The sequence below is a fragment of the Pleurodeles waltl genome, chromosome 5 (genome assembly GCF_031143425.1).
Source record: "Pleurodeles waltl isolate 20211129_DDA chromosome 5, aPleWal1.hap1.20221129, whole genome shotgun sequence".
Lineage (NCBI taxonomy): Eukaryota > Metazoa > Chordata > Amphibia > Caudata > Salamandridae > Pleurodeles > Pleurodeles waltl.
Genome location: NC_090444.1, coordinates 748,233,722 through 748,247,925, shown reverse-complemented (window position 1 = coordinate 748,247,925; position 14,204 = coordinate 748,233,722). Strand labels below are relative to the sequence as shown.

Below are 14,204 nucleotides of genomic sequence, written 5' to 3'. Positions count from 1 at the left end.
GCCTGCCTATTTCACTCTTACCTGCACCGGCGAAAATTCTAGAGACACTTGTAAACTGTCAGTTATCCTCTTTTGTTGAAACAAATCGCATTCTTCATGACTCACAATTGGGCTTCTGGTCAGGATTCAGTACCGAAACTGCACTTTTGGAGGTCTCAGAGTTTTTTAAACAAAATGTAGATAGAGGCCTTGATGGTACTGTTGGACCATTCATCCGCGTTTGACACGGTCTTCCGTGCCTCTCTTTTGAACAGATTAATTCAGAATGGCATTCAAGGCAAGGTTCTATCCTGGCATAAATCTTTTTGGGAGGGTGGATCTCAAAGGGTGCAACGCCACCCTTTTTCCCACCCCCCTTCAAAAAACTACTTCAGTTTGGAGTTCCTCAGAGATCAGCCTTGAACCCACAACTGTTTAATTTATATCTTGCTCCTTTGGTTGGCCCAATTTAATTTTGAGGTGTGAAGGTTGTCTCATTTGGTAGATGACATCAAGCTTTTATTATCCTTCCAGGAATATTTGGCGGTCGCCTTCCACAAATTCAAGTAGTGTCTTGGGGGAGTTGCTGACTGGATGGAGGTGAACTTCCTTAAGATGAACTCTGACGAAACAGAAGTCCTATTTTTTGGTCTGAGTGGTCCTACCCTCCCCCTAGTCACTCCACCCCCAAAAACCTCTGGTGACCTGAAGATTTAAATCCTCCCCTGCCTCCCACGACCTCTGCCAGAAGTGTGAGTATTATCTTCAATTCTGCCCATTCTTTTTCTGTCCTAATCAGGCTGACACCTTTAGCCTGCTCTTCTAGCCGAAAGCCTTAAGGGAGCTGATGCATTTTGTCCCTGTTGATAAACAGTGGTTCATATAATGGTAACCTCTAATCTGGATTATGCTAACAGCCTTCATTTAGGCCTTTCTGCATGTTTGATTCACAGTCTCCAGATCATTCAAAATGCAGCAGCCAGACTTACTTGGAGAGTTCCTTTTCAACAGCATATCTGACCTCATTTGAAGATGCTACACCATATTCCAGTTGTAAAGCACATTAAATTCAAAGCCCTTAGGCTGGCATTTAGAGCACTAACAGGGGAAGGTCCAGCCTATCTGAGAGGCAGACTGCACCTGTATAAGCCAGTGGTTTCCAAACATTTGACTTCTGTGGACCCCAACCTTTTCATACTGGAACCCTGGGAATCCCACTGAATCATTATTGAAATCTGGGGAGACCCCCAATGACTCATAACTAAAAGCTCGGGACCTAATCTGTTAATATTATTACATTTTCTAAGCAGTCACATACCCCCTGAGGAGGCTTTGCAGACCCCTAGGGGTCCCCAGACCACAGACTGAGAACCACTGGCATAAGAAATACCGATCACTCAGATCTAATAATTTATGCCTGATGCAGGTCCCTAGATTCTCTAAAGCTAGACCCAGAGGCAGCTCCTTTTGGGTCCTAATAGCAAACTGTTGAATGCTTTGCTGGTCAGTTTCCAAGGGGCACCGTCAGTCTCTATTTTCAAAAGAGACTTAAAACCTTTTTTATTTGACTCAGATTAACTTTTAAGCTAGTTATCGTTTAAAATCAGTCTTCTTAGCTTTGAGCACCGGGATGCTTCTGATTAAATGCCTTTGCTTAATTGTACATTCTGGTTCTATGGCTCAGTCTCACTTATTTGTTTCAAGAATGAAAGGTTCAGAGGCATCAGGTTCTAACAGGACAAAGGTCTTGTTTGATTTGGAGAATAATACAGAATCTCCTGATGTCCAGTTAAAAGATTTGTGTTTTCAAAAGGTTACAGATTGGAATAATCAAAGCAAAATAATTATTACTGAATTTCCTGACGTAATTTGTCAATCCAAGACAACACTGCGTGTATTTAATATTTGTAGGAAAAGGTCAGTCCTCTTTCACAAGAACATTCAGCCCTTCTGATTGTTGTTTGCAGGTCACGATGGAGAATGCCCCCTGCTGCACTCGTTGGTTCCTTAGGAAAGGCAAGGGCACTGCAGATCCCAGAAGATAAATAAGGCTTGAAAACTCACTTGGGAAAAATGGTCATAACATGTGCATCATAGCACAGAACAAGTTGGCAAGCAGGGCTTCATGAACAAATAATTTTGCACTTCTTCTAGGGACTCCGTACTTTTCTACAATGACCACAGCTGTGTTCATCAATGTTCCAAAACATTTAGAAAGGAAAAGCACACCTTGTGAAAGAAATGATAACTAAGGGGACTGCACATAAATGTTGCATTAATCTTTGTGAGAAAGAAGGCAAGAAAGCATTGGATTAATCACGGTATGTGAGAGACATTGTGGAAGCTCCTTCTACAAGACGTACTAAGCAATAGATTTGTGTATACCCTTCAACTGCAAGATCACGTGACACCCATTGGATACTAGAGGTGAACAATCGGGGGTCTGGCAAGGCAATAAAATTGAAACTGCATGGATAGATGCTGTGGACATTCTCCTTGAAATCAATGACCAGGAAGGTATTCGCTTTCTAATACTTTTTCACTTTTTAGGTCTGCTCAATACTGTGGACCATAATATCATGGTCTACTGTCTAAAATGGTTGATAAGGTCAGCAATCATGTGACAGGATGGTTCAAATTCTTCCTAGTCAAATGTTTTCAAGTGTAACTGAACTCACTCACATTCACAATTTCATGAACAATTCCCCAGGTGCTGTATATCTTTCTATGCCTCTTCACCATTTACCTCAAATTCTTAATTCTTTTGGCCACAAATTATAACCTAAAGTATTAATCATATGCTGATGGCAAGCAATTTCTTAAGAGTGTACAGGGACACAAATAACTAATGTTTGAACATCTTGGATACATGTTCCAGTGGCATGATAACTGGGCTTGTTTCCAAGAACAAAAACTAACAGCAGATGTCCAGCAGATTTATAGATCTTGTCCTTGCACTGGCCAAACGACAGAAATCTAGGCGGGAAAAAAGAGCAGCTGGTCCTAATATGTGGAGATGGTGTGGAAATAGTATAATGAAGTCAACACGTGGGCTGAGTGTGAGGAGGCAGCACTAAAGAAAGAGGTCAGGAAGGGGGTAGATAGCCAGGTGTGGGGCAAGCCTAGGATGATATTGATCTGACAATGCCAACAACTGAAAGCAATAGAAATGCGCTCGATAATGATGACTGATAAATTGTCAACTGCTTCCCCCGCTGTTAGATTTAAACTGTATTGGATTGTATAAAACCCTCTCCAGGATCATATGTAGTGACTTGGAAACTATTCAGAATCTATGAAATGTTTATATAGCTAAAATTTAGAATTGCTCCTATGTACCCTGTATGCCGAGCAGACCTTTAATTATCTCAGTTTGCTAGACAGAATGTAATATTGTTGCACTACATATGTTCAGTGCTGAGCTATATAGACCTCTATGAGATGGACACTACTGAACTGTGGGCTATTTGCTTCTCCATTATCGATGTATTTCATTTTACTTGCCTCTGAGTATTGGAAACAGATAACACATAAACAAAACGTCAAATGCTTACTTCACATAATATCAATGTAACTCTGAATATTTAACAAAACTGTGTTCTAAAGAAAGAAATGCAAGTTGGTTCGATATAGCTCTTTAAAAGTTCTAACTATATTCTATGTGCAAATATCTAGAAGTTTACGAATTATTCATCTTCACATAGAAACTCTGCTAGAAATAGCCTGTGGAAATGTAAGCTTCCAAGAAATTAATTGATGTGTAAAAAAATGGTATGGAAAAACAGCTGAATTATAATTACATAGGAACAGATATGTCCCAAGATAAAACCCGTAACGGATGGTTCGGGTCAATTTTTCCTATATACAAAATACTTCAGTACTGCGTAGCTTATCTGTCAGAGATTTTAAGCTCTAGACATCTGGCTGAGTGTTTGCAGAAAAACCTCGATATCAGAGCATCAGCCAATGGGCTGCATATTTCAGCAATATGAATAATTTACAAGGCACAATGAATAGTAAGCTAGAAAATAAATGGAAAATTGAAGTTTATCCTTGTAGGAGTTTGGAAATTTAAAAAGAGACTTCTGAACATATTAAAATGCTATGCAGTGGACTCATTTTTAAAACAAATGCAATTATTTGATGAATAACTTGTGTATTACACCCCAACTCTCTTACATAAGCAAATCACAGCATTTCCAGTCAATGTACCAGATGCCCTGGATTTGCATGTTAATCTCATGCAAGCAATTACAGCAATATTGGAGCTTTACGTTTGTTCTTAGAAGCAACTGAATGTGTAAAGTCATGATTCCAGACACAATTCCATTATTATTAGGGTGCTTAAGACTATTAAGATTTGTTCTCATAAGAAATGTAGATGGTGGTTCACAGGAATAGCACTAGCTCAATCCCCTCATTAAAGGATTATGGAAAGTCAAAGATCAGCCAAATATCCCTTTTTGGTTATAGAAAATGAAAAACATGTGTGTAAGATATTGAAGTATTAGTTGAGCATGGTGAAAACCCTTCTCAAATAATAATCACAATACTTCTCAGGGTGAACCACAAAAGTCACTAAATAAACCTGTGCTTAACCACCTCGAAGCTTTGTGCAAACGCTGTTAGGCATAATTTAAAAGCAAGGCATTTATGCAGTACTCATACAACAAGGTTTTCATGCAGTACTCAAACAGCAATAAAGTGAAAACACAACACAATGAAAATCCTAAGCCAATTTAGAGAAACAGAGTGAATTTAATTAAATAAAATTACACCAAAAGGACAAAGATCCAACCGTAGATATTAATTTTTAAACTTTAAATTAAAAACAGCACCAAAAAAACACAAAGTGCCAACCACGGTTATCTGGCCCTGATAAACTGGGTCAAAGTCAAAAGTTAAGGCTGACCATGATGGAACGCTGGCAGGACAGAGGGATCAGGTTAACCCCAGAGGAATGTTTACCTATGGACTTGGTAATTTTTCTGGAGAAAAATAGTGGTATATCAGTAGTTGTCGGAGCAAGCTGAATGTGACACAGGGCTTGACAACGGCAGGTTTCTGTATAGTGGGGTTCCATATCACTTATCGATGGCTGCGAAAAGCTCTGAATGGGCTAAATCAAGAATCTGTGCCAAGAAGGCTTTGACGTTGACTGTTGCTGCTTTGTATCAGTACAGGTGAACCCTTTTACCGTCAGATTTAGAAACATGTCTGGAAGTCAGACTGCCTTTAGCGGGGTAAACCCATAAGTTAAGTACGACAGGCGTTCTGAAGTTGAGGGTTTCGACGTGATGGCGGTCCCAGTCTCCGTCCAGTTCTTTGGAGGAAAAGTTGGCAAAAAGTTTTTAAGCATGGGCTTTTGTACTTTGGACAGAATTACACTCTAACACCACCCAAGCGTCCAGGACCTGAAAGGCACTACTTAGGGGTTAGGGTTCACTCCAACTGTGGCCAGCACCAGGATCCAGGGAAGGTCCGGTTAGAATTGGTTAGCTGGGCAGTTACAAGAAGAGGCTGCTGGAAACCTGTTGTGTTGTTTTTTCTCAAACAGAAGGCCAGCCAACTGACTCAGTGTCACTTCTGGGATTCTGGGTTCAAGGCAAGCTGGGCCAGTCTTTGTCCAGGATTGTAACAGCAGGGCAGCCCAAGAGTTTTCTGAGAAGATGACTGTGGGATCCACTTTAATGCCCAGTACCAGCCTATGGGTAGTGGACAAGCCAGTTCTGATCAGTTCCTCTTCCACCACTGGATTTGGTGCCAACCTGACTAGAGACAGGAAGCCCAGGTGTGAGCTGCAACTTACAGTGAAGGCCTCTTTTGAAGTTTAGAAGAAACTGGGTAAAAGCACCCACCACTACCTTTTGAAGCTCAGACAGGGGTGAGAACAGCTGCCAGGACAAACTACTCAGGAGAGGAACACCCCTTCCCACACCCAAGGATTTTTTGTACACTGTCTGGGAGCGATACACATTATACTCCAGGGGAACCATTAGGGATCAGGTGACACTTGACACTGGCAGAAAGGCACATTTGTCTTAGACAGGAAAAAGAGTGTAATTTCCAAAATGTTCATATAAAATCTGATTTAACATTGTTTGATTTTAAATGACTATTCAAATAAGGCCCTTGAATCATGTCTCTAGCTGCTACCAAACTAATGTGAAGCATTATAAATTGTTATAATATAATATAACCTAGGGTGCTTTTCGTGGGTTAGCCAGGCTTGCCACAGTAAAAAATGATTTTGGAGGTTTCTAACTGCCAGGATAGGTAAAACTTTAATTATGTATATCCTACTTTTCAAATACCATGCACCACGCCCTATAGGCAATTAGGGTGTTGTCAGAACCCCTTTCAGAGGACCACATGGCAAGCAGGAGCTACTGAGCCCAGCCGTGGGGGTTGAGGTCTTTTACTACCAAGATGTCTCAGGCCCGACCTACCATCAGTCCTGAACAACTGGGCCAAGTACTTCTTCAGCACTTGACTCTCAGTAGAAGCGTGGGTCAACCAGTCCAATACTTTTGGAAGGTGGGGGTAGATGAAGGGGTGAACACAGACTCACAACTCAAAGTACTTTCGGCAATAGCAATAAATTACTGTCCAGTCAAATAATTGCTTTTTTTTTTTTTATTATTATTTATATATGAACAAAGTTTAATATAGCATACACAAGCAATACAGGAGTCCAAATCTGACACTTTAAAAGTCGAAGGTTTTCCAGCACACTAAGCACTATGTGGCAGAACAAGTTCCCTTGGGACCTTCTGGCAGTGTGATGAGTCTAACCCACTCCTGCAGAGGTTGTGCGACTGACATCTCTGGAGCATTTTCAAACTAGGACATAGTGCAGGGCTGCAGCGGGTGCTGCTGGTGAGTAGCTCTTGCAGCTCTGCAGAGGTAGCAGCTGGGCATCCACGGCACTTTCTCCAGTGAAACAGTACGTTCCTCCGATCCTTCATTCAGGTGGGAGGGAATCAATTGCGCTGGTTCCGATTCTCAGTAAGGGACCTGGGTGCGGACGGGTCTCCAGGGCAGTCACTCCTCTTGACGACTGCTTGAACCAGTCAACGGTCCTTGTTCCACTCTCCAACTTTAATCTGCACATGGGCAATAACACGATCAGTTCAGCAACCAGCTTCTCACACCTTGTTACTGTAATCCACTTGCTATGATCCTGACTGGACCTCTCTTCCTCCACCACTCTCCTCGTCCTCACATGACGCACAGATCTTGGCAAGCAGGTAGGCATTGGTGCTGCAGGCTCTAGGGCAGGTGGCAATGGATTTTCCTGGGTGATGTCCCCTCCGACTAGCAGGCCTTAGTCCCTAGTCCTGGTCACAGGCAGAAGTCTTGCAGAGCTTCTCCTTCTCGCACAGCCGAAATGGCTGCCTGGCAGTTGACAATTTTGGGGAGCTTGTGCTTTTCTTCTTATAGACTATTTCCAGACATCAAATGTGATTTAGGGTCTAAGGGGGTTATTACAACTTTGGAGGAGGTGTTAATCCGTCCCAAAAGTGACGGATATACCACCAGCCGTATTACGAGTTCCATAGGATATAATGGACTCGTATATCCGGAGTGGTATATCCGTCACTTTACCGTCACTTTTGGGACGGATTAACACCTCCTCCAAAGTTGTAATAACCCCCTAAGTCTTTGAAGTTTGTGTTGGGGGGTCTGGTTCCTTTTGAGACTCTCTCTACTCTGCCCTACCATCCCTCCAGAAACCAGACTATCACAGTAGTAGTGATTCCAAATATAATAGCTCCACAACACAGGCATGGACATGACTAGAGGTTCACACCTGAATGTCAGCTACAGTAATATGGGCATCAAAAGGTTATCCCAGGGCCCCAGTCCTACTTTTAAGATTCTCTTATCGGCCCCATCTCCTTCCTCAGATGTACCCAACCCCGTTTCTGGTGATCTTTCCCTGGATCAAAGAGCACCCTTTCAGGTTTACTGAATAGCCAGGCTCTTCTTCCTCCAGTGTGTGTCTCCCACCCAGCTCACAGGAATGTAACAATCCACAAATGTGTCTAGGGACCATTCCTGTAACGCTTCATGCTCCTCCAGCATGGATCTCCCAAAACTGAATCCAGAATGCTCCATGTATTGCACCATTCACAGGCACACATACACACAGCACATGGATCCAACAACATGCACACTGCACATCACTACATCCTAACTCGATGTAGACCAAGGGCAAGTTAAGCACACAGCAGCAAAACTTTACATAAGTGAGCCTGTAGGCCTCACTCCAGTGACACAGGCGAAAAATCTTGTTCACTCCTACTTATCACTACACGGTATGCTGTCACCGCGGTGCTCATGCTAATAAACTCATGGCAAAGGCAGTAGTCTCACAGCACTATGAGGGTTAGTTTTGGGCGTCTCTTTTGGGCCAACTAGACCTCAACTCCTGAAAGAGGCTTATATCATTGCGCGCACACATGATCCACGTTTGCTCATAACAACAAAAAATCGGTACCAGGGATCCAGACATCGTTGCAGCTGGGGCACTCAAAGCAGTGGTGCACCTTCATCACCATGCAAGGGACTTTTTCGGTCCCATTAGGCCCGGCAAAAGATTTACTTGGCGTGGTCGAAATGGTAGTTAAACTGCACATACAAACTGCAAGTGCAGGCCTGAAGACATGTTTGTTTTTCAGTGCTACTTTAGTGGGTGGCACAAGGAGTGCTATAGTCCACCGGTAGCTTTTAATGTATAAGCCCTAGATATATGTAGTACCATATACAAAGTACTTATAAGTAGACTAAATGTGCCAATGGTGTGCATGCCAAGGAAAGCACAACCATTTTGCCACTGGGAAGCAGAGGTAGAGTGCATCAAGCCCTAAAACGGGTTCAGCTAAAGAAGGCAAAAAAACTGGAGGACTCCTACGCAAAAGACTAATTTCCAAGAATATGTCTAAGAAAAAGAAACGCACTTTAAAAGAATATATATGCTTAATAAATATGAAAAAATTGGGGATGGTTCACAATTATTACATCTGATATTAATTAATGTATTTTCCTCTTCTTTTTTATGCAATGTAAATTACTATAAATTACAAATGTTTGAAGAAAACCAAATAAATAAAACTAGTATAGCTTAGTTGCTCAAAGATAAAAAAAAATTATCCGCATGAATTTAGAAAAAATGTTAATTGATTTGTAGTGAACATTATGTAAATGCCTTTTACTTGGACTGTCTTTAAAAAAAAAAGGTTAACATTCTTACAAAAAGCTTAAAGTATGAAGGTTATGGGATCTTCTGCAGGAAGCAGAAGATCCAGAGTGGGAATTTCCTAAAGCTGTCACGAGTGCAGACGTGGCACCAGACTTGAAGAAAGGCTTTACCGGTGTTGCTGATGTTGTTACGGGGCTAACATAACTTGTCAGCAGTGAAGAGGAGCCAAAGTACAGGTAAGTTCACCTTCGTACACATACACGACTGGCAAGAAGGAAGACCAGTGGCCACTGCCAAAGTCATTCAACTATCAACATTCCACCCACCTTGCATCACATCATTATTACAGTGTTGATAAACGTCACATGCTCGCAGGCTACTTTATTAATAATAAGTCAACAACAATTTTGAGCACTTTCATTTTGATAACCTCAGGTTTGATGCTGGATGCCCTTTTTCCAAAGATTGGGAGTATGCCACAGGCAGGTGGGCTGGTGGAATTTCAACTGTTGGATGACATTCTCTTCAATCCCTTATTTGCGAAGTCTGGCTTCCCTGACTACCTAGTCAAGCCAGATCTGATGTTTCAAGTGAAGGAGTTTCTCATTACCATATGTGTAAATCTAGCTAATCTCAACTATGTCTACTGGTGTGGTGCCTACGCGGTGGAAAGATGCCAAAGTCATTCCACTTCCAAAACAAATATATATGTTAGACCCTGCCCTGTCTGTAAATTATCAACCAATCTTTCTCCTTTTCTGGCTAAATCAGTGGGGAAACACTTAAACGATCTTTTGGGGGATTTGTTAGAGAAGTATCAGCTGTTATAACCTTTGCAGAATAGTGCTGAATCTGGCCCTATTAAAGTAGTTGAGGCCATGTGACAAACTGCTGATGAGGGAGTCTCTGCAGTGCTTATTCTATTAGCGCCGCTTTTGAGATGATATCCCATGAGATGGTCTGGGGCAAAGCATAGGCCTGGTTCCCCACTTTCATAATAAATCGAGCCTTTCAGGTAATATGTTCGCCTTTTATGTCTACTAAAAGAATCTTAGATTATGGCGTCCCTCAGGGCTCTCCCGATTCCCACCCTTTTGAATATTTATGTAAAGCTATTGGATGTGGTGAAATCTTTTGGGATTTTGCTGATATCCTACGCATATGATACACATCTTGGTTTATCATTGTCTGCAAATGGGGCTGTCAATTTCCAGAACTGTATGATAGCCATTGCTAATTGGATACATTCCAACTATTTGAAGTTGAATGCAAATAAAACGGAGATTATCTTGTTACGTAAATACTCATATGAATGAGGAGACAACTGGTATCCCAGTGTGTTGGGGTCCCCTCCGAAGCCCAAATCTGTTGTGAGAAAACAGTGTTTGGTTTGACGACTTGTGATCTTCAGGTGCCACAAGTAAATGCCCTGCTGTGGCACCCTCAGAAGCCTTAAAACTATCACTGGCTTCTTCCATTCCCAGGTTCCGAGAATGGTCATCCAGTCCTTGTTCACCTCTCACCTTGACTATTACAACATCTTTTATGTGGGTGCCACCACGTTTGAGAAAAACGGCAAAAATTGTTAAGAACGCAGCAGCTAATTACTTTTTTCGCCTGCCAAACTTCTGCTCAGCCTCTAAACTACTTTGTAAACTGCATTGGCTTCCGATGGAGAATCCCGTTCAGTTCAAGGCTCTGTGCATAGCTAATTGGATTTTGAACAAGCACGGTGCATCTGTTGTGCCAGATCAGATGGCTCTAATTTGGTGGTGGTAGCTCTAATCAATCTGGCTAGGAAGGGAGAACGTATTTTTCGAGCGATAACACCAGTGCTATGGAACAATTTTACCTTCACAACTCCAGAAAACATCCAATCATCTCTGCTTTAGGAAGCAGTGGAAGCCTTGGTTATTTGTATCATAGGCCCTTCGTCTGTTATGAGATTTCTCAGTAATAGCAGGTTAGCGCTGGGAAGCCCTTTTGGGGGGGGGGGGGGGGGGGGGCAGTTATGTGCTCTACAAATTAGTATAACATATTATACTATGGTCTAGAGGAGACCTCAAGACCCAACTGTTAGAAACTTTACAGCTTTTTTACATGCACACCAATACTTTAGAAGAAGAAAGAGAGAGATTAAAAAAAAATAATAATAATAATAATAATCGAGAGAATGTATTTTCCCATTGCCTTCTATTGAACGGGAGGCAATTTCAGACGGGAGTCAGCCAACATCAATCAATCGATTAATCAGACATTTGTATAGCGTGGCTTGTCACCCAGGGCGTCTCAAGACGCTGGTGGGGGGACGCGGATCAGTCAGGTCTTGAGGTCCTTCCATAACTGAGCCAGCGACGGGGACTGCCTGAGGTCAAGTCATTTTGGCTTCAAAAATCCGGAGTCTCCCTCCTGAATCGAGTCTGTTGGCAAGTATGCTTTTAGCTGCAGCCTAATATGGCCTCAGTATCTTTGGGCGTAGGGTGCCCATACACGCCAGCATTTTAAAAGGAGAAAGTATGAGATTTAGGGGGGTGGGAGTGGGATCGTGGTTACGTATCTTCCCCAATGATCTAAACTGAAGCAAACGCATTTTTGGTCTGAAGACCGATAAAATAAAGCCATTTTTTACTTTAAAAATTCAGATCTGTTGTCATGGGTGTTGGTCCATTGTCGCGAGGTGCTGTGTTCCTCCAAAACCCCGTGTGTATGTTTAATAACTGTTAGTACCCTGTAACGTAACAAGGTCTATTTAAAGAACCATGTGTTAATGGTGAGGGGTCTTTGACAGTCCGCCACAATAAAGACTGTAATTGTTCACACCAACACTGCGTGGCGTCTGTTGGTAGATAGCCTCGGGGCCTTGCGGAGCCGTCCGCCAGTCATAACAAGCTATAATACACACTTACTACAGAAGCAGGGAATCAATATTTTTTCGACACCTCTATGAATGAGAGGACTCCAAGGCAGGCGTGCAGGACTTGGGGTGTATGCATGATTGCTACAGATGCCCCCAGAGTTTTGCTACAGATGCCCCCAGAGTCGAACACGTGCATGGGTGGTAGAAGCGCGAGATGCAAGGGGTATTTGGGTTGCATGCATGCAGGAAGGAAGGAAGATCAACATTTCTTGCACTGAGTGTGTACTTTACCAAATCAGTGGCTGCTCCTGGCTACGTACCTGCTTCTTCAGCTCATCGTTTCCACGCTGAATGTTCTGTAAAGGGCCACGAGATTTTTTCAAAGCCATGTCGTCAAATGCGTTTAAATTAAAGTAATGCCATTACTACCAAAGTTCAACGATGGGACGCGAACTGTCACTTGACAAACCGCTGAGCGGCACTCTTTCCACCTCTGTCGCTAGGATATGGAGACGCTTCTGCTGGCAAAACGGTGATGTCATCAATACGCGCTCGAATAGTTCTTGGCTACGGCTCTAACCAAGAGCTAGAGCGCTAACCTCTCTTGTGTCAGCAGAGGTCGCCTTAGTCTTTGAGAAATTATTTCATATGATTTAATTTCAATGTAGCTCGCAAAGTTTTTGTTTCTGTTCGACTGCAATTTCTAGACCAAGTAATGCCTAATGAAAATATATCTTTCAATGAGCTAGCAGCTTTCAGTCTCCAAATATCGTTTAGAGGGTGCTACCAGGGTTTTATTTGAGAAGTAATTTAAAACTGGATTTGAAACGGGTCCTTAACCAGCCTTGCTAAGTTTCCTAGGCCCATGCGTGATGTACTGCTCGATTCCAGGTTTTGTTTTCTTTCAATTCTGGGACTTGTAGTCTTGTTCATTCCATTAGAAAACAAGACTATCCAGGTCAAACAGGATTACTTTAGAAGCCATCCCAGAGTCATTGGATGATCATCCAACTACATTGGAAGTCATTTTCACATCATCAAACACCATCAAGCTCTTGAAGTCATCAGCAAAGCTTAGAAACTTGTGCCTGATGATTTGAGAATGACATGAAAATGAGTACCTGATGATTCCTCTAGAGGTGGTTGTTCCTGATCATTTGAGGATGACTTGAAAATGAGTGTCTAATGACCTCAGAAGATGAGTTTGCTCTTGATGATTTGGGTTAGATTTCAAAACTGGTATCTGATTACTTCACAAGGATTGTTTGCATTCAAAAAGATGAAAGTGTTTACTGTTTGTGAATGATTTACTGATTATTTCAAGAGCAAGTTTGCCATTTTTATTTCAGTTTTTTTAAAAATTGTAACCAGCTGGGTGTTTTCTGGAGTATTTGCTGATTATTGTTCAATTACTTCATGTAATATCTATTGATCAGAATCTGATATACATCAGATAACGCTTTAATTAAGTCAGAGTTTAGTATTTTTACTGGCTTTTGTTACTTATAAATCATTCTTATTTATTATAATTGTTAAAATAAACAATTAAAATATTAATATGTTAAACATTTAATATTAATAAAGCAAATCAGGCTAAGCGCCACACAAAGCCCTCACCTAAAGGGCCATCAGCCTTTTTTGTTTGCTGAAGTCTCATCTAGGTTGGGGTCTATCTGGAGCCTAACACCTAGATACCAATGGAATGGAGGAAAACAGCAGAGTACATAGGGGCCCATTATAAATAATGGAAGCCCCCTTTTAACACCTGCTCTAAGCAGGTGTTAAAAGTGCCAAAAACAATGGTGCAAGGAAATCTCTTAGATTTCCTTATGCCATTTTTTCGCCACCTTAACTTAAAAAATGACGCTATGGCAGCACTAAGGTGCCACTAGGGGCTCTTAAATAAGCCCCTAGGTTTCTATGTTTCCATGCTGCTTTTTGGTGCCAGTTTATAGCTCATTGTGCTATATTAGAAGTATTGCAGTTTTCGATCTGCAAGTGACAAAAGTATTTCTGTGACAAAAGCAGTAACCCACTGAACAGAACTAGCCACATAAAATACAAATCTGTCTTCTGCATGCTTCATGTTTGTAGTTCCATGCTACTTTATGAAGAATCAAAACTGAAACAAGACAAAACCCAGATCTCCCCAGCAAGCACATT

General features: G+C 41.8%; 1 protein-coding gene across 2 annotated transcripts in view; it reads right to left on the bottom strand.

The window, feature by feature from the left end:
* NPHP1 (nephrocystin 1) overlaps nucleotides 1-12,564 on the bottom strand; it is a 523,503-nt gene extending 510,939 nt beyond the window's left edge. For both annotated transcript variants that reach the window (XM_069234711.1, XM_069234712.1), the window contains exon 1: nucleotides 12,362-12,564. In XM_069234711.1, coding sequence (XP_069090812.1) covers nucleotides 12,362-12,430 — 69 coding nt within the window. In that variant the 5' untranslated portion in view covers nucleotides 12,431-12,564. The remainder of the gene's footprint in view (nucleotides 1-12,361) is intronic.
* Nucleotides 12,565-14,204: the final 1,640 nt, after the last annotated feature.